Source organism: Sorex fumeus, unplaced genomic scaffold (genome assembly GCF_029834395.1).
Source record: "Sorex fumeus unplaced genomic scaffold, SorFum_2.1 ptg000122l, whole genome shotgun sequence".
Lineage (NCBI taxonomy): Eukaryota > Metazoa > Chordata > Mammalia > Eulipotyphla > Soricidae > Sorex > Sorex fumeus.
The window spans coordinates 62414224-62434156 of NW_026606179.1; the positions used below are offsets into that span (position 1 = coordinate 62414224).

Genomic DNA, 19933 nt, shown 5'->3' on the forward strand with positions numbered 1-19933 from the left:
CCGCCCCCGGCCCGCGCCCGCCCCCCGCCCGCCCGATTTGCATCTGCGCCCGGGAGGCGGCGGCGGCGGCGCGCGGGGGGCGGACGCGGCGGCGCTCGGGGCCCCGCTGCGGCTGCGCCCGGGCCAGGTGGCCGCTGCCCGCGCCCGCCCGCCCGCCCGCCCGCCCGCCGGGCCGGACCCTGCGCCGCGGCCGGCCGGCGCGGACTCGCTCGCCGCGCGGACCCCGTCTCCCGCCTCGCCCCGCCGGCCGCGATGGACCCCTGACCCGAACCATGTTTGGACTGAAGCCGCCGCTGTGCTACTTGCCAGGTGAGGCGCGGGCCGGGCGGCTCGGCCCTTCTGTCGCCCGCCCGAACCGAACCGGCCCGGCCCGGCGCCCCCGGCCCGCGAAGTTACTTTCCGCGGGCGCCGCGCCCCGGGCCCCGCGCCCCCCACCCACCCGCCCGGCCGGCCGCGCGCGCCAGCCGCCGGCGCGTGGCGCGCCCCCGCCCCCACGCGCGGTTCCGCCGGGCCGGGCCGGGTCGGGTCTGGCGGGCCGGGCCGGGCCGCGCGGCTTCCTGCTTCCTGCCCCCGCGCGCGCGGACCGCGGCCGGGCCTGCAACTTTCTGTCCCCAGCGGCCGGAGGGGGGTGGCCGCGGCCGCTCGCGTGGACTTGGCCGCCTGTGGACTCGGGGACCCGGAAGGCCACCCCGGGGGGGGCGCCGGGCCGCGTCTGCCCCGGATCGCCCCCACCCCCCGGCCGTGCGCCCCGCGCCGCAGCCGCCCGGGGAGGGGAGGGGGAGGGGGAGGGGAGGCGGGGGGGCCCCGCGGCGGGACCTGGTCCCCGGCCCCCGCCCCGCCCCCACCCGGGGGCAGGAACCGCCCGGGGCCCTGACCTTGGCGCCCGGAAGCCACCAACGTTCTCGCTGCGCGAGGGGGCGGGGAGCGCCGGAAAGGAAAGGGCCCGCGGCGCCAGGCCCGGGAGGCTGGGGAGGCTGGGGGCGCAGGGGTGGGTGACCCGCGCCCACCTGCCGGGCGGCCCCGGGGAGGGGCAGGAGGCGGCCCGCCCCGTGGCGCTGTCCCGCGCGCGCTCCGTGTAGTTGGGCAGGGGGCGCGCGCCCCGCCCCCGCCGCGCCGGCTGCCAGGACCCCCGCCAAGCCCGGCCGGGCCGGGCGGGAAGGGAGGGCAGAGCGGAGGGCCCGCGCGCACCCCTGGGTGCTGGTGGCGCCCGGCCTGCCCGGCGCTCACCCCCTCACCGCGCGGCTCTCCGTGCCCCCACTTGGCACCTGTGGCACCAGCCGCTCCCTCCCGTGGTGGGAGCTCCTGGGCTCCGGCTTCCCCGTGGGAAAGGGGGGCTCCGTCGTGCCCCGCCTCCCTCCTCAGCACCCCGGACCTCGGCCTGCTTGCGTTTTGGGGGTCCAGACTTGGCGATGCTCAGGGGTTACTCCTGGCAGCCTCGGGGCACCATCTGGGGTGCCAGGGATCGAACCCGGGTCGGCCGCGTGCGAGGCAGACACCCTGCCCGCTGTGCTCTCTGGCCCCGGGAGCAAACCTTTATTGGCACGAAGCTGAGCTCTTGGCCTGTGTCTCGGGTGCCCTCTCGCCCTGCGGGCAGCTCCCGGGCTCCTCCCGGGCTGGCTCGTGCTCCTGCCCTCCCTGGGCCGGGGTCTCTGGGGTGACGTGGCGCAGCCCTCGCTCTAGGCTTCCCCAGAGCTTGGGGTCCCTGTCTGCCCCCACCCCATCCGCACTGTCCCCCAGCGCTTGTCCAGCAGCCCAGCGTGGAAGGGGCCGAGGGTCTGTCCTCCCCCCAGGAGTGGCACTGAGCAGACCCTCACGCCCAGGGTGCGTTGCCCGCCCTGGCAGTGCAGACACAGGAGGGGGCGGGAGGGGGCCGCGTCTTCTCTGCGGGGTCGCTGGGGCCCGGCAGTTTGGCCCCGAGCTGTGCTTCATAAATATTTGCTGAGGGGGGGTTGGCCTCGGCGCCTGGACCCTTATCTTGTTCCTGGAGTCCTGAGGGAAGGACTTCCCTGTCAGCTGACCCCACCCGGCCGCGCTGAACTCTGGCTGACCCCGCTGCCCGCTGGGGAGGCCAGGCCCAGGCGGCCTGCGGGTCGGGGCCCACCGGGTCGGGGCCCACCGGGTCGGGGCCCACCTGGCCCGGGGACAGGTGACGGCCCGGGCTGCCCGCGGCCGCTGGAGTGAGAAGCGGGCGCTTATTTACAGCTCAGGCGCCCGGCGCTCGGCCCCCTCCCACTCCCGGTCTAATTAATCTCCGAGACCCCCGAGAGCGGGAGGGGCGCCCGCCCATCTGTCGCCGCGCCCGGGAGTCCCAGCTGGCCTGCCCGCTTCCTTCTGCGGGCCGCGCCCCAGCCAGCCCTGCCGCACCGGCCGCTGTGCCGCCTGCCTGGCCACCAGGGCGTCCTCCGCCCGCCTCCCCCGCCCGGCTCGGTGGGAACCCACAGCCCTGCTCCTCTTATCTGCTGACTCTTGGCCTCTGAGAAGCTTCTGCCCCGCTCTGGGGGCAGACGGTGACCCTGGGCCCCGGACCCCTGCCCTGCCCGCTCCGCAGAGAGCTGCCAGGGCCCCACCCGCCGCGCCGTCCGTTCCCTGGGCGGGAGCGGGGAGCCCGTCACCCCTGCAGCCCGGTGGTCTCGCGGCTGGGGACCCCGGGAGGGCGGGCAGGGGAGCGGTGGAAGGAAGCGGGAATTTGGGGGTGAGGAAATAAAAATAGATGCCGGGCGTTTTTTTTTTTTTAAGAGCTCCATATAGATTTAAAGTCCTTTTGTTAATTTAGGAACATAAAACCGTGTGATGTATAGCTGGGCTGGCTCGTAAAGTCACCAAGTGTGGCGTGTGGAGGGCTGCGGGCGCTTGGGAAGGAACCGGGAACATTCTTTACAAGGCTTGAGGGGGAAATGCATCTTCCCGGCCCCCCTCCCCCCCAGCCCTCCCCCGTCACCAGGCGCAGCCCCTCCCCCATCGGCTGGGGCTGCCCCTCCCCCATCACCAGGCGCTGCCCCTCCATTTTTCTGGGTGCTGCCCCTCCCCCATTACTCTGCAAGCTGCCCCTCCCCCATCATCTGGGCTGCCCCTCCCCCATCATCTGGGGCTGTGCTCCCTCCATTTTTTTCTGGGTGCTGCCCCTCCCCCCATCATCCTCACCACCCCCCAATTATTCTCTGCTGCTCCCCACCCCGCCCCCGTCACCCATGGAATGGGGCCCCCGCCCCATCACTGTGCTGTGCTGTGCCTCCCCCCCACCCCTCCCATCCCCCCCGTCCTTGTCCTGTCCCCTCTGGGGTGGGCTGAGCTGGGAGGCCAGGCACCCGCAGGCCGTGGTGAGTGATGGACCCCCGAGGCCCGTCCCCCTGCAGAGCGAGCAGGCCCCACCTGTGGCCTCCTTGGCCTAGCAGCCGCCTGGACTCCCGCCCTGCCCAGTGACACCGGAAGTGTCCTCTGACCAGCCCTGGCTCACTGCCTGGTGGGCATGTGGCCACTTGCACAGTGAGGCCCGTGGGGCTGGGACGTCACGGGATACCGGCTGGCCACGGAGGCCGGGGCCACACCCGACCCGCTCGGGGTTTGTTCCGGGAGCCCGTGTGGGCCCCGGGGACGTGCTGCCCCCCAGCCACGGCCCAGCACAGGCCCGCGGGGAAGGGTCAGGTGGGTGGCTTCCAGGACAGACCGCAGGCCAGGTGCGGCGGGCACGCCCTCCCCCGCCTAGGTGGGGCTGAGCCCTGGCATGAGGCAGGCACGGGCCGCTGTGCCGCCCGGGTGAGCGAGCAGGTGCTGGCGGAGGTGGGTGTGGGGTCCTCTGGGCTGGGGGCACGGCACGGCACGGCACGGCACGGCACGGCCCTGGAGGGGCTGCGTTTGCCGTTGAGCCTGGCTGGGGCGACGCTCAGGGCTGACTCCGGGCTCTGTGCTCAAGCGTCGCTCCTGGAGGACTTGGGCGACCACACGAGGCGCCGGGGGTTGAACCCAGGTCAGCCGCGTGCGGGCAGACCCCCTCCCTGACATCCGAACTGACCTGCTCTTGGGTCCCCGTGGCTCACACCTGGGGTTCGGAGACCTCAACGTTCTGCCCCGCTGCCTGGGGCGCCCCCTGCTGGTGGGGGCCGGTTCTGGCTTACCTGCTCTGCATCCCTGTGCTGGACAGTGGACAGGGCTGGAGGCCGGGCCTGGGGCAGGACGCACCTGACCTGTGCCCTTCTGTGCTCAGCCTGCTGGGGGGGGCGAGTGTGGTGGGGGGCTGGGCTGGAGGGAGGTTTTGGGGACCCCCTTCAGAGCAGGACTGGCGGACTTGTGCCCGACGCCGGGGCTTGGTGCAGGCCGAGCTGGGGGGCGCCTGGGGAGGAGGCCTGGGGGCTGCTGCGGGGGTCCTGTGGTCCTCTTGCAGCGGGATCTGGGCCTGACCCCCCCTGGCCACCTGTCTTGTCAGACCTGGTGGTGGGTGCTGGCAGCCCTGCGGGCACCGGCCTTCTCGGTGCTGGGTCTCACGCCTCCAGTGCTGACCCAGGCTGGGACTGTGGGGTGGCCAGGGCTGCCCTGCACTGCGGTCACGGGAGGGTGCCCATCTGTATGGCAGGGGGCAGCCTGGCGGGTGTTCTGCGCCCTGGGAGAGGACAGCCAGCCCCCACCGTGTGTGTGTGTGTGCGCGCGTGTGTGTGCGTGTGTGTGTGTGTGTGTGTGTGTGGTCACTTCCTGCCCCATTAGTGCCTGCCCTCGGAGGGGCTGAGGACCGGGCCTGGGGCAGAGATTCCGCCCCTGGACCCCGGGGCTGGGTGCCAGGGCCGCGACCGTGCCCCGGCCACCGGCAGCCCGGCTTCCGCGGGGGCGCCTTTGCGGCCCGGCCCTGTCACTCGGCCCTAATTCATTTCGGATTAGCTGCCGGCTGCAGCCTAACTGGCGTTGTCTTGGTGACCGCGTCAACCGTTTGCTGGCCGCCTGTGATTACCCGGCAGAAAGGGGCAGGCGGGAGCAGGAGGGGGAGGAGGAGGAGGAGGGGCCGAGCCCGCGTGCAGGCTGGCTGGCGGCCCCTCACGGCGGGGCTGGGGACCCCCCGCGCCTGCTCCGTGCCAACCCCGGTCTGCTGCCCATGGCGGGGAGTGCCCAGGGGCAGCGGCCTGGCCCTTGCGTGGTCCCGGCGCGGGTTGGGATGGCCGCGGGCTTCAGGCGGCAGCTGCAGGGGTCGGAAGGCACTCAGGCTTGTGGCCACCCAGCAGCCGCCTGGTTCCGGGGCAGGGCTTGGCCTGGTGGCGTCCATGCAGGCCCAGCTGCCCTCGGCGGGGCGTTGCTGGGGGCATGGCAGCCCGTGGCCGCTCTGTGTGTGGGGGGGCTCGGCGGCGCCCGTCTCCCCGCCACCCCGAGTGGCAGGGACCCCCCCCCCCCGCCCCAGGAGCCGGCACCCCTCCCCCTGCCAGGGTGTGGGGCTAATGAGCGAGGGAGGCCTGATTTTTATAAAACTCCGCGGTAAATTATTAATTTGGGCCGGAAATGAAAGCGCACAGCTGGATCGGGCATGAATATTCATGGGGGGCGGCCGCGGGCTGGACCGGGCGGCCTCGCACCTGACCCAGGGCTTGAGGCGCGCAGATGAGGCCAGGCGGCCAGCTGGGCCCGCGTCCTGGGAGAGGGGCCCCCAGCGGGAAGGGGCCGGTGAGCGCTTCCTCCGACCCCTCGAGGCCCCGGGCAGCGCAGGGCGGCCGGTGAAGGAACCGCCCGCCCCGTGAGGCCCCTCTGCAGCCTGCGGCCCGGGTCACCCCAACCCCCTTCCTTCCTTCCTTTTTTTAATTTCTGGTTTTGGGCTCGCAGCAGCGTGCTCAGGGCTTGCTCCTGGGTCTGCACTCAGGAGTCGCTCCAGGCGGTGCTCGGGGCCACGTTTGGGCCAGGCTGGCACCGGGTGGGCCGCTTCGTCCTCCCTGCGACCCCTCCTCGCCTTTCCCGCACCCGGCTGTGGTCCCTGCTCCGGAAACACCCTCCCCCCCCCCGTGTCTTCCAGCTAGTGTGGCCTCTCGTCCTGGGACCCCGTGCTGGGCTCTGGGGAGGAGGGGGCACCCCAGGAGCTGGGACCACGGGCCTGAGCCCTGCGGGAGCAAGCAGGGGGTCCTGCGTGTGGCCGGCCCCCAGCCGCGCCAGCCACGTGCTCCCTGCAGGAGTGCTCCCCCCTGGGTGCTCCCTGCCCTGGTGCCACACTTGATGTGATTGTCAGTGTCGGGGGCCTGCCAGGTGCTGGGGGTGCTCAGACACGCCGTCCTGCCCGCAGGCAGTGCAGTGTGGCTGCAGGCGCTATCTGGGAGACCTGTGACACGGGCGGGTCCGGGTCCCGGCAGGGGGGCCGCCGAGCCCCAGTGAGGGCCTCAGCCGGGCAGCCCAGGGCAGGCAGGCGTGCGGGCGCCACAGGGGACAAGCCCTGGTCCCCACCCGCCTTGCCCTGCCCGCCCCACCCCGCCCTGCCCTGCCCCTGCTGACCTGTGTGTGCTGGGCCTGTGTCGGCCAGCGGGTCACTCTTGTCCTCACGAGCCCCCGCCCCGGCGTGGGGAGAGCCAGAGGGACTCCCCCCCCCCCCCCCGCGCCCCTCACAGCCACAGAGCAGTGTCCACACCTGCGGGGCTGGAGCAGGGAACGTAAGGGGCAGGTCATGGCCCTGGGCGCCAGCCTAGGAGGGCGGGTGCTCACGCAGAGTGGGGTGGCGCTGGCCAGCCCAGGCCTCGAGGTTGGAAAGTCCCACGCAGGGTGGGAGCAATCCCAGAGGGCTTCCTGCCAGAGGTGGTGGAGCAGATGAGGAGTTGGTGGTTTTCTCGAGAAGCAGTTGACAGACACTTGTGTGCAGGGTTTTATCGTGTCTGCGGTGGGCTGATGGCCCCGTCGGTCAGCACACGTCCATCTGCTCACGGAGATAAGAAGAGAAGGGAAAGGGGGTTTCTGTGAGAGGGAAGGGGCCCTGGGCGGGCCGCCCGCCTCAGCCCTGCCGGAGAGCTTCTGCTCAGGGGGAGCCTCCCGCCCTCCCCGGCCGCACGTTCCCGCATGCGAGGGGCTTCCCGAGAGCCGCTGTGCCCGGGGCCTCCTGTTTGGGGGGAACTTCCTGCGAATCGAGAACGTTCTCCCGAGCCGAGTTCCGGAGCAGGCCTGGGTCACATGAGTGACCTCTGTCACCCAAGGGGCCCCTCTGGGACCTCAGCCCCAGACCCCGCGCTCCCCCGTGTGCATGGGTGTGCATGGGTGTATGTGCACGTGTGCGCGTGTGCATAGGTGTGCACGAGTTTGCACGTATGTGCATGGACACGCATGTTAGCGTGTGCGTGTGTGTGAAGCTGAGCCCAGCAGCTTTCCTCGGCTTCCGTCCAGCGGGGAGTGGGGGGACGCTGTGGGTCCTCTTATCGGGGAGGCCCGCCCTGCCTGCCTGCCCGGGGCAGTTCGCGGCCACCCTCCGGCTGCTTGGGGAGGGAGGGAGGGAGGGAGGGGCGGGGAGGTGCCTGTGCCCTGAGCAGCGTCCAGAACCCTCCGGACCGTCCCTGCCCTCTGTCCCTCCGTGTGCACGCCGGTCCCCTCTCTCAACCCCCGCCCCGCAAGCAGCTGTCTTGGTCCTCGGCAGCCGGCTCTGGGCCCAGCCTTCCACCCTCCCCCGCCGGCCAGTCAGTTTTTTGTCCGTCTGCTTTGGGGCCACACACAGCGGTGCCAGGGTCAAGCCGGGCTCTGCCACCTGTAGCAAGTGGCCGCTGCGCCATGCCCACATGCTGGCTCGGACGGGTCCTGTCCACGGGGGCGGCTGGCACACCTCCGTGGCCGGCTTTTCGCACCGGGGGGGGGGGCGGCCAGGAGCACCGGCCCGAGAGCCCGCGGCGGCCCCGATCTTAGTTTGGGGCGTCCCGTGCGTGTCCTGGGCCCCCACAGCCCCCGCTGGGCTGTTGCCTCCCGCAGTTCCGTCTTCCGCTTTCGCCTTGGGGACCACCAGAGCGGCCCAGCGTGGGGGGTGTTTCCGGGGCGGCGGGCGGGGACGCCAAGGTGCTGCGTTCTGGGCTTTCCCTCCCCCTCAATAATAATGCCTTAAAGATGTTTGACATCTGTAACTAACAGCTGGCGGCCCGTTATGGAAGAACGTCCTTTTATTTCAAAGCAGGTTGAACTGTCATTAATAGTATAATTAGGTGATTATCACTATATAGCAGAAAATGGCTTAATTGCGAGATTGCGTTTTCGAGGCCTCCGTCTTTTTCTGGTAGTATTTGTTTCAGCTGTTTGAATTTTCATGATATCGCGGCGTTGGGTGGGTGGCCTTTTTCTTCGCGTGTCTGGCAGCCTCCGGCGTGAGCTCCGGAGGGGACAGTCCCCTCCAAGGCCCCAGGCCTGGCTGGGCGGGAGCCGGCAGCCGCCCTCAAGGTGCCTCGTGGAGCCCAGCGCTGAGGCTGCCGGCCAGGGGCCCTCGTGCCCTGCAGTTGGACCGACGGGGTCTCAGGTGGAGCTGGGATCCGAAATCACGGTCTGACCAGGAGCAGAGGGGCAGGTAGACAGGACGCTGGTGCCAGGGGCGGAGGTGCGGGGAGGGCGCTGGCCTGCAGGCCGCTGACCCGTAAGGCCGCTTGAGCACTGCTGGGAGCCCGGAGTGAGCCCTGAGCACCGCCAGGTGTGACCCCAAAGCAAAACAAAGTTTCTGGGAAAGGCCGGGGACCCCCACACTGCAGAAAGACAGCGGGAAGGACCGCAGGCTGGGCCCTGGCCCTGGTGTGTCACTGCCCAGCCGGGGAGGCTGAGTCCAGGGCAAGTGACCCCCAACCCGGGTCTCCGCCTGGACATGGGCAGAGCAGTGCAGAGACCACAGGCCCGCCCACCTCGTGTGCCTGCCGCCCGCTCGTCCTGCCCAGAGGAGCAGAGTTGGAGACTCACTGAGGCGTGGGGGCGCCCCCCGCGGCCCGGGCCTACCGAATGAAGACGTCTCCTGAGTGGGCTGTCCGGAGGCAGGGCCCGGCAGTGTCCAGCACAGCCCTGAGGATGCGGGCGGGCGGGGTCCCCCTTTCCGGGGCCCTGCGGAAGGACGCCTGCCCTTGGCCTTCTCTCAGGGGGACCAGCGTCCACCTGTGACTGTGGTCAGCGCCTCTGGGAGTCGCCCCCGGGTCATGTCTCCCTACGGCAGTGTTAGTGCCCGCCCCTCCTGACGAAGCCCAGCGGCCGCGGGAGAGTGTTCCTGCCCACAGGGTCCCCTGGCACCCCAAGGACCCTCCAGAGCAGCTGTGGGGGCTCCACGCGGCTGCGCCCCCCGGGGGCAGACCCGGGGCCTGGGCCTTGGGTGTGGGTGCCGGACGGGCAGCCGGCGGGGTCCAGTCCTGCGCTGGGAGGCCCTGCGGCCGGTAGGGCAGCCTGACCACAGGGGCGGCTGGTCACCGTGTCTCTGTGTGCGCATGTGAGTGCAGCGAATGCCCTGTGTACATGTGTGAGTGCACACGTGTGCGTGGGTGTGCATGTGTCAGGTGTGTTCGCATGCGTGAGTGGGCGCACGTGTGGGTGTCTACAGGCGTGTGTGCACGTGTGCGCTTGGTACTGGCCGGCCCTTCCCAGAGGACGGGGCTCCGGCTGGGCCCCTGCCCGGGCAGTGCTGGGCTCATTCCCCGAGGGGCCTCTGGGGCTGTGTCGGTGAAGGGTCAGGTTGACCAGGGCAAGATGGGCTTTGTGGGGGGGGCGTTAGGGTCCCAGCCCCCGCACCACACGCGCCCTGAGTGTGACCCCAAAGCCAGCACCAGCCGGAGAAGGTGACCCGAGGTCCCGCTCCTGGCCTTCGCCCTGGAGCAAGTGTCTGCGCGTCCACTCCGGCTGCAGGACACGGGGGCCGACCTGGCGGGCCACGGCCTGCTGCAGAGCCAGGTGGGGCCAGGGGCAGCCCGGCCGGTCGGTGCCCGGCTCCTCGACTCCCGGGGACCAGCCTCCCGGAGACAGGAGGGACTGGAGGTCAGCGCCTCATCCTCCGCGCCTCCTGGCCTGGCCCCAGGGACTGCGTGGAGCCGCCCTCCGCCCTCTGCCCTCTGCCCTCTGCCCTCCAGCAGGAGGGGGAGCATCCGCGGGAGAGGCGCGCCCCCACTGGCCAGTCCATCCGGTCGCCGGCCCTGCCCGCCATGTGGACGGTGCGAGATTTATGAGGCGTCGCAGCCCCAGGGGCGGGGAGCCGCGCGGGCGGGCGGGCGGTGCCATCCCACTCGCGCCTGGCAGCTGCAGAGGCGGCACTTAGCACCCGGCAGACGCGCCCCTCCCCCGCGGGCTAATGTGTCTCGGCAGGAAGGAGCCTGCCGGGATTCCCGTGACCTCGGAGCCCTCCCCGGGGCTGCTGGGCCCGGGTGCGCTGTGCCGCCGTGGCGAGGAGGTCTTCCCCGGGCTGGGGGGCTGGAGGCCCCGACCTCGCCCAGGCCCCTCCGAGGGCGGCGCCCCCGGCCCGTCTGCACGCGGGTCCTTGAGCCGTCGCGAGCGGCGAGCGGGAGGCGGCGCAAACGGTGGCATTTGCTGAGCGTAAAAATTCAATTAATTCCAGAAGGCAGATTAAATATAAGTGAGTTTTAATAATTTGCTGTAAAGTCAGAGGATTACTCCAGGCTCGGGGAGGGCGGCGGGCGGCGGGCGTGAGCAGGTGGGCGGGCGGCGGGGGGCCCCTGGAGCTCCCCGGGCAGCCTGTGGTGGGCTCGCCTTCGGGTCCCCTGCCTGGGCCGGGCCCGGCTTCCCAGTGGACAGCGGGACCCAGGGGCTGCAGGCAGCTCGGGACCCACGCACGCGGCTCTGCGTGCGCACACGCCTGGGACACGCAGCCACATGCTCCACCACCAGGGACGCCTGTGCACACGCCTGGGACACGCAGCCACATGCTCCACCACCAGGGACGCCTGTGCACACGCACGGACTCCCCTGCACACGCACGCCCCATTCCGTGCACGTCTGCCTGCCACACGCTCTTCACGCACGTCCCACCTCACGCATGTGCAGTTACGGCTGTTCCCGTGTCTCACGCGTGTGTGTGCACCCCGCACAAGTCCGTTCCGCGTATGCACATGCATCTGGTCTCCCACGCGTGTGCGTGCACCCGTGTTCTGTCACACGTGTGCACCCGCAGCCTGAGCCCTCCCCCGACCCAGAAAAGAAACGGGGGGGGGGGGGGGCGGGGGGAGGGGTCTCGCCCAGCTGGCCCGGGACTGGGGCTGGGCCCCGTGTGGAGAGGCAGCTTCCCGCCCGGACCCCCGCACTCCCCTCTGCGAGCTCCACGGCTCCCTTTGTCTCCTGCGATTGGCCCTAATTACGAGCTGGAGCGCCCGCCGCATCCGTGGGCACGCGTGGGGCGGGCTTTGTGTGTGTGGCCGCGGCGCCCGCAGACCGGGTTCCCCAGGCGTCCTGGCGGGGGGCCCACAGGCGCCCTCTTTCTGGCAGAGGGGGGTCCCGGGGGGCTCTCAGCTGAGCACTGGCTGGCCGGCCGTGCATATGGTGAGCAGGCTGCGGGCTGGCTGGCGCCCGCACGCGGGGCCGCCGCCAAACCCTCACCCCTTCCTCCCTGCCTCTGCGCCCTAATTACGCCGTGTTTGTTTCAGTAATTTACACTCGCCGCCACGGATCCATCAATAATGAATGTATTACCTGTCTCTGGGTGAGGTGGAGGCCGGGGTGGGGGCGCTGCCGGGAAGCCGGGGCTGGGGGGCGGCAGCCCCGCCCCTCCCCGGACCCCTCGGAGGGCGGCAGGGCGGCGGGTGGGGCAGGGGCCCCGGGAGCTGCCCTGGGCCCGGCTCGCTCCGTTTTATGCCTCTTTAATATTTAAAGCCACCCTGGGCTGAGCAATAAAGTGGTTTCAAATCCAATTGTGTCCTCCAATCTCGCGCCCTGGCTTCCGTGGCCGGGAGCTGGGGAGGGCGAGGGCTGGGCTGGGCTGGCGGAGACCCGGGTGCATGGGCGCCCGCGTGCTCCTGCATGCGTGTGCGTGTGCGTGTGCATGTGCGCACACGTGTCCATGTGTGCGAGCTCACGTGTGTCTGTGCGCATGCGGTGGGTCCTGAAGAGCCCACCAGGAGGCCGAGATGCCCCTCCCCCAGTCCAGCACCCCCAGGGAAGGCCAGGCCGGGCCAGGCCTGGCTGCGGGGAGTGTCAGGGTCAAGTGTGAGCGACTGGCCTCGGCCCCCGTGTCGTGGGGAGCCGCCCTGGCGCCCCTCGGCCGCCTGGCTGCCCGTGTGTGGGGCCCTTTGGGTGCTCCCCGCCAGGCCCCAGCCCTGCCTAGAGGGAGGAGGGAGATTCCTGGGAGAAAGTGCTCTGGCCTCGACCTGCGTGCGGTGGCGGGAGCGGCTTCCCGGCACTGCCGCCTGCTGGCTGTGTGACCTCAGGCCGTCTCTGAGCTGCTGTGACAGGAGCCGGGCGCCCTGCAGACACGGGCTTTGCGGTCAGGCCTCGTCCCTGTGATGTCCCTGCGGTGCCCGGGGCCCGCCGTCTGCAGGGCGACCCCATAGGCGCCTGCCGGACCCTCCCAGGTGCTGGGCTTGAGCTGGGAATGCCCGCAGCGCCTCGGCTGGCCTGCAGTCCGTGGGGGAGGGGAGACCGCCTTCCCGGGCCCCCCGCAGGCCCCGGCTCTGGTCCTTACGGGGCCAGCGGCCGAGCTCAGCGGGACCCCCGTCGCGGGTGCCTCTGAGGGAGCTGGGCCGGGCTGGGGGGCCGGGCCGCTGGTCCCAGGCTGGAGCCGGGTGTGGTGTGGCTGGCCGTGGAGGGCCGGGCTGTGGAAAAGGACAAAGTGGATACGAGCGAGCGGATGGGGAGAAAAAGGGGGGCGCGGCGAGGGCCCGTGGCTGGCAGATGGCGCCGTATTAGGGGAGTGGGACACGCCGTCAGTTTGCTGTTTGCTCGTGTTGATTCCTTATCCCAAGGTAAAGCCTCCCCTTGGCCCGGGCAGAGCCATCTGCGAGCTCCTCAGCCGCGCCGCCGAGCCGATGGGCGCAGCCCGGCCGGGGCGGGCAGGGCGCACCTGTGGGGGTGGGGCCGCGCTCACCTGCTGGCCGGGCCCACCTGCGGGGCCTGGGCACCAGCCGGGCTTCCTGCCTTCAGCCCGCCCCCGTGGCGGAACAGAGCCGGGTGGGGCGCGTGCTGGGATCCTGGGCCGCCGGCTGCCTGGAGGGTGGTCCTGAGCCCGGGCCTGGGGGGACGCGGCCCGGGAGGCGTTCCAGCCCCCATCTGGGCCCTCAGTGCAGGAGCTGCGATTGGGGGCGGTGGACTGGAAGGGTCGCCCCTCGGACCCGGCACCCCACCTTGGCAGGGAGGGTAAATCTGTCTCCCACTGGGCCGGGCACCACCGGCTTGGCAGCGCTGAGGGCCAAGGGCTGCCCAGTGTCGCTGGGTGGCAGGCCCCGTGTGCCCCACCGGCTGCCCCTCAGTTCCCGCTTGGTGCCCTGGCAGCGGGCGCCAGGTGCGGGGTAGCCTTTGCCAGGTGGGGGTGCCCGTCCGCCCCACAGCAGTCACTCTTGGCAAAGCCACGGGGGTGGTGGGACTGGATGGGGGGCTGATGGGCGGGGCCTGGTGCTGAGGGGCGGGGCTTAGGGTGTGACTCGCTCCGAGGGGTGTGGCCTGGGGCGGGGCCTTGTGCTTGGGGCGTGGTTTGGGGTGGGGCCTGGCGCATTGCTTGGTGCTTAACGGGTCAGGGCCTGGTGTTTGGGGTGTGGCTTAGGGGCGGGGCCTGGTGACTGGGCGGGGCTTGGGGCGGGGCCTGGGCAGGACCTGAGCTGGGGGGGCGGGGGGGGGGCGTCCAGAAGCGTTTGCCCCTACCTGGCTGTGGCACTTCCCGGGCCCACCCCTAAAGTCACTGGGTGGGGGAGGGAGGCGAGGGCGGGCAGGGTGCATGGAGGGGTCCCCAAGTCCCGGGGCGCGGGTGCTGCTGGGTCTCTCGGGGGGCAGGACCTGGGGGCAGCCTGAGAGGGTTCCTGACCTTGGGCCGCCGCCGAGACCAGACCCCCAGCAGCCTTCCTCCAACGTGAGGACCGGGGCTCGGGCCCTGAGCACCCTGGCCGGAGGGGCCGTGGGAGTGCCCAGGCTCCAGGGGCGGCCGGTCCCAGCACCTGCTGTCAGGGTCCCCCAGGCTCCCCGCCCATCCCTGGCCCCGAGGTGCCGCCACCGCGCACTGGGACAGTCCTGGGGTGCCGCGTCCTGCCCAGACCCCACCCCCCTATCGCCCACTCGCAGGCCAAGGCGGCCCCTGGTGCTGGTGCTGCCCGGAGGTTCTGGTTGGCCCAGGCCCAGGCTTTAGTGGCTTGTGTGCCGTTGTGCTGACCTTGGGGGGACCTGCCTGCCTGTCCTTCCATCCCCCAGCGCAGGGAGGGCCTCTCCGACCCGGGGTCCCCTCTGCGAGGCTCTTGGGACCAACACTGGAGCTAGTGCGGAAGGCATGCAGCGAGGGCCCGGCTGTGTGGCTTTTTGTATCATTTGTTTGTTTATTGCTTTTTGGGTCACACCCAGCGACGCACAGGGGTTCCTCCTGGCTCTGCACTCAGGAGTTACTCCTGGCGGTGCTCCGGGGGACCCAATGGGATGCCGGGAATCAAACCCGGGTCGGCCGCGTGCCAGGCCAACGCCCTCGCCACTGAGCTGTCGCTTCAGCCCTGGCTGTGTGACTTTGGACCAGCCGCTTGACCCCTCTGTGCTTGAGCGTGCGGGCGGCAGCAGCCCTGCATTGTCAGCACAGCGGGGGCGGGGGGGGGGTTCTGCCTTGGTGTGATGAGGTGCCAGAGCTGAGGGGTCCCAGCACCCGCCTCGGCCAGCCCCCAGGACTGGATCACACTCCGGGGTGTCTGGCCCCCTCCCCTCCCCCTGCCCCCGCTTCCAGAGCTGCAGTGACAGGAGGGGGCCACTTGCGCTCCTTTGTTTGCAGACAGCCCAGAGACCACCCGGGGCCTCGATCTGACAGCTCTGCGTGTCCCCCCCACGCGCACGTGCACACCCCGTCCCGGTCCCCGGGCACCCTGGGCGGAGGGGCCCCTCCCCCACCTCGTCAGAGCCCCGGTTGCCCGGCTTGGGCGCCAGCTGCCCCGGCCCGTCCCTGCCGGCCCAGCTGCCTGTCCCAGCCGGGGTGGCTGCCCGCCCCTCCCCTCCCCTCCTTCCTGACGCCCCCGGCCCGGGCTCCCCCGGGGCGGCCCTGCGCCAGCTCCTGCCTGTGTGAATGCCTCACCTCCGATTTTATTCGCTGGGCTCCAGCCCATTTGCATAATCCACACAGTCACCCTGGTTTTAATTGCCCACAACTCTGCAGAAAGATCATGTGGTTAAGTGGTAAATCATAATTAGATAAATAATTGGTTTGGCCACAGCAAGCTGCTTTTGTTACACCTGCCATCTGCTGGACCCGTTTTCTCTCCTGGCCAGAACAATGTGGTTCTGATGACAGGGCTGCGTGTCCTCTGCGGCGGGGGCTCGGAAGCGCAGCCTGGAAGGCTGCCCGGCGCGGGGGCCGCCTGGCCCGCACCCCCGGTCATTAGCCGCGCCGCGGCCCTGTGTGAGGCCCGCTGGCTTCTCCGCAGAGGGGCGGGCAGGAGGGCAGGTGGGCAGAGTGGCCTCCATCTGCCCCTCCGTGGCCGCCCCTCTGCGGGTCTCGGGGCGAGGGGACACTGCGGGGCCAGCCCCTCTGCGGGTCACTCCGCCCAGCGCCCGCTGACCACGTCTCCTCGGTGTCAGGGGCAGGGCGGGGGCGGCGTCCCAAGAGGCCCCACTTGGAGCCTCCGCTCCTGCCCGGCCCTGGCGCCCACTCCCTGGGGCCAGGGCTCTCTCTCTGCGCCCCTTGGCGGCTGGCCCCAGGCGTCGGGGAGGGCAGGGGGCGGCCCCTGGGCACAGAGCCGGCTTGGCTACACGGCCTCGCCCGCAGAACACGGCAGCCCCTGCCTGTGTTGGCCTGCCTGCCTGTCCGTCTGTCCGTCTGTCTGTCCGCCTGCCTGAATGTCTGTCTGCCTGCCTGTCTGCCTTCCTGCCTGTGTCTGTCCATCTGCCTGCCTGCCTGTCTCCGTCTCTCTGTCCGCCCACCCACTCCTCTGAGTGGCGCTTGGCACTTGTGGCGGCGCTGGGGATCGAACCCAGAACCTCCGAGCAGGCAGCAGCATTCTGAGCCCCCGAGAAGCCCTGGGCCCGCAGCTCCGTCTTCCCTGCCGCTCACCTGTCCCCTGTCTCTGCCACCCGCCCCGTCCCCCTCCACTCGCTCACCCGCCCACCCCCGCGCGCCCCACCGCTGCCCTAACCCTCCGCCATCCTGGCTCAGGGACGCGTTTCCGCTCTGCTGGTGCCACCGTCCACCGCGTCCCGATGGAGAGGCGGAGGTGTCCCCCGAGGCCGGCCTGGGCAGCGAGCTCCTTGGGGAGAGTCCCAGGGCGAGTGGACCGCAGGGCCCGGCCGGATGACACAGTCTGCTCGGGGGCCGTGGGTGGCCGGGCACAGTCACGGCCGGACAGAGCAGGAAGCTGGTCCAGCAGCCACGGCCCGAGCAGCGCCGGCTCCTGCCTGGCCCCTGCACTGCCAGGCTTGGAAGGCCCCAGAAGGAGGTTCCCTCAGCCCAGGCTGCCTGCACCCTCCCGCGGAAGGGGTCGGAAAGAACTAGAAGGTTCTAGAAGGTGGGCGGTGCTCAGCCCTGCCTGGTCCCCACCTAGACCTTCGTGCTTGGGGGGCGGGGATGAAGCCGGAATCAGAGGTTTGTGTCCACACCCGGGGTGGGCCAGAGGTCACCCTCGTCCCGGTCAGGCGCCCCCGCGGGCCCGGGGTCTGTCCCGAAGCGGTTCTGCGAGGCCCGTGTGCGTGGGCCCGGCGTCTGGCCCCGTCAGTCACGGGCCTGGCCCCTGGGAGGTGAGCGCAGCCCGGGGTCTCCCACAGGCCGGGGGTCGCCCGCGCGCCGGCCTGTTGCCGCCCTGTGCTCCCCGAAGCCTGTCCCCCACCGCGGGCCCCCGCCCCCTCCCCCACGCCCCTAATTATTTTTCTTGGATGTTGTGAATTAAATCTTCCGGTAACCGCAGGAGACGGCTTTGGGGAAGGCCGGGCTCCGTCTCCGCCGATACAAGTTGCTAAATGAATAATGCCGGCTGCCACTGGGGGCCGGTGCTCTCGGCACACAATTCCCCTTGCAGTTACGGGAGCTTCCTGCAGAAGCCATAAAAATAACAAATACGGCCCGTGGCAGAGGCGGGTGAAGCCGCTTCGGCTCCTTCAGGGGAGAGAGGCGGAGGGATAAATTAAAATTAATTTTTAAAAGAGGATCGCGCTGTCAGCGGGAGGTCGGGGCCTGCGGGATGCCGGGGGCTGGGTCACGCGTGTCTGCCGAGACCCCGTCTGCAGCCGGGCGGCCGAGAGTCAGGTGGGGGCCGCGTGCGGGTGATGGGGGGCCTGGGCTGCGTCCGCCTCCCGCTGGGCCCCCCTGAGCAGGAGCCGGTCACTCGCAGGCACCCCGCAGGGGCCGCTCAGGCCCAGGAAAGCGGCTGCCTCCCCCCGCACCCCACCCCACCCCACTGCAAGAGGGGCTGCAGGTGTGGGCAGCACGCCTGCCCGAGGGCCGCCTCCCCCAGGGAGGCTTCCTGGGTTATTGGCTGGGTCGGGTGGCAGCCGGGGACTTTCCCAAGGTCACGCTACGCTTTGCAGCCTGTGCCAGGAATAGCGTCTCCGGGCGGCCCTGCCCAGAGCGGGGCGGGCAGGTCTGTGCAGGAGCAGTGTGGGGCCTGGCGTGGGCCAGGGGGGGACTGGGACTGGTGGGCCCGGGTCCCAGGGCCGGGACTCGGGTGCGTGTTTGCGTGGGGCTTCCCCGGCTGACGGGAAGGCCTCACCTCCTAGAAGGTGCCGGGTCACTGTTGCTGGAAGGTTCTGCATCCCCTTGGGGGAGGGGGCGGAGGTGGGGCACTGGGCCCCCAGCACTGGTCACTCCTGAATGGAGTGCTTCCTCCACCAGCAGCCCTCTGGGGAGCATGGGCAGAGAGGCGAGGATGGAGGGAGGCCCCAGGAGGGAGGCCGGGCCTCCCTGAGGAGCTGGAGTCACGGCCTGGAAGGCTTCCTGCAGGAGTGGGGCTTGACGCCAGCACCAGAGAGGGACGGACTGAGCAGAGGTCGGGGAGCTGCCGGGGAGCACAGCGTCAGGCCGGGAGGGGGCGCCCAGCTGTGGTTAGCCCTGGGGGAAAGAGGGGTGGGGGGGCGTTGTCCTGGCCTGGCCCCCAGAGCAGACGGCCCCAGGCCACCCCGGCTCAGTGCTCGGGGATGGTGGCGGCGCCCACAGCCAGCCTCCACGTCTGCACCCGGGGCCTTCGCTGTTGCTCTGGGCAGTGCCCGGGCCTGTATTGGAGCGCCCTGTCCCCACACCCTCTGTCCCCACCGACCTGCGACCTGCATGGCTCGGGGCTCAGGTGGCCCTCCAACTGCTCTGCACCTCCCCACCCCCCGCCGGGCGTCTGGTCAGGGGTCAGCATCTCAGAAGCAGCGCAGGGGCCTTCCGGGCTGGGGGTCAGCCCTGTTGCGGACGCCAGGTCCCGCCCGGCCAGATGGCAGCCAAGTGGCTCCGGGCACGCGTGGACCCCACTAAATGGCCCAGCAGCACCTCGTCCACCTCCAGGGACCCCTGGGAAGGACCCGCTGCCTGGTGCGAACACACCCCCCAGTCAAGCCTGCACCCCCACGTGCCTGCCGCCGTCCAGCCACCATGGGCTCCTGGCCACTGCTCCCCAGCTCCCGGTGTCTGGGCCGTCCCGTGGCTCCCCATGTCTGGGTTGCCCCGAAGCTCCCGTGTCTGGGCCGTCCCGTGGCTCCTCGCATCCTGTGGTCCTGTGGCTCTACGGTGTCCGTTCCATCCTGTGGCTCCCGTGGCCAGGCTTCTGCCAGTCTGGCCCTACACGGACCCTCGCTCCTGGTGGTTCCTCTGGCCATGGGCAGGGGCCTGCTCGATTTCCCGTCCAAGTTTGCTGCCTTTTTGATGACTCGCTTTTGGTTTGGGGGCCACACCCAGCGGTGCTCAGGGGTCTCCGGGTGGGATTCTCGGGACACGTGGCTCAGGAGTGGCCCGGTCAGCCGTGGGCAGGGCCAGTGCCTTAGCGCCTGCCCAGGTGGGCAGAGGCGGCGCCGACCTGGGGGTGCTGGAGGTTGCAGGGAGAGTGGAGGGGTGGGGGAGGCCTGGACCCTCCTGCTGCGAAGGACGGAGGTGGCTGGGCCTCTGCCCCCCAAGCGCCAGGGTGCAGTGGCAGGGAAGGGCGGGGTGGGCGGCTGGAGGCTCGGCGGGGGGCAGCCGGCAGGGTCGCAGGCCGGACCTTGGCAGAGCCCCAGGCGTGGGCGCGGGGCGCGGGCAGTGCCCGAGAAGGCCCCCGCGGGAGGGGGCGCCCCGCGGCCCCCAGCCGCCCCTGCCCGGCCTGGCCCGTCCCATAAAGTTTAAAGGTTTCCAATGCAAATATTTCTCTTTTATAGACGCCAGCTGTCTCTGGAGAGCCGCTTCCTCGGGCTGCTTTATTGTCCAATTAGCTCCCGCGTCTGGGCACCGGCGGGCGGCGGGGGAGGGGCGCTTCCGGAGCGGCGGCGCCCCCCGGCCCGGGGCGGGGGTCGGGGGCGGCCGGGCCCCCCGCCACCGCCGCCGGCCGGCGCACAAAGGGGGCGATTAGAATTGAAAATCTATGCAAAGCGGCCGCGGCCGATTGTGCGGGCGCAGCTGTGCCCGCGCAGGGACAGGAAGTGGGGGCGGCCCGGGGAGGCGGCGCCCCCGACCCCCTCGGGGCGGCGCGCGGGGGCCCGGGGAGGGGCGCCCCCTGGCGGGGACGGACGCCGCGCGCGGTGATCGCGCCAGGCCGGGGCCAGGCCCCTCGTGGCCCCAGAGACGCCCCCCGGTGGGGGCGGGGGCGCCCACCTCGCGGGCAGCCTGCACCGCGGGCCTGCGCGGGGCGGACGCGGCTCGGTCGGGGCCCGCTGGGGGTGGGTGGGGCCGGGAGCCGACCGGGCCGTGCGCCCCCCGCCCTCCCGGCGCGCCAGG

General features: G+C 71.2%; 1 protein-coding gene across 1 annotated transcript in view; it reads left to right on the plus strand.

Moving 5' to 3' along the window:
- Positions 1-227: 227 nt before the first annotated feature.
- GSE1 (Gse1 coiled-coil protein) overlaps positions 228-19933 on the plus strand; it is a 36329-nt gene continuing 16623 nt past the window's right edge. Inside the window, 1 exon segment of the mRNA XM_056136976.1 lies at positions 228-309. Within this exon segment, the coding sequence (XP_055992951.1) occupies positions 273-309 (37 nt within the window). The 5' untranslated portion in view covers positions 228-272.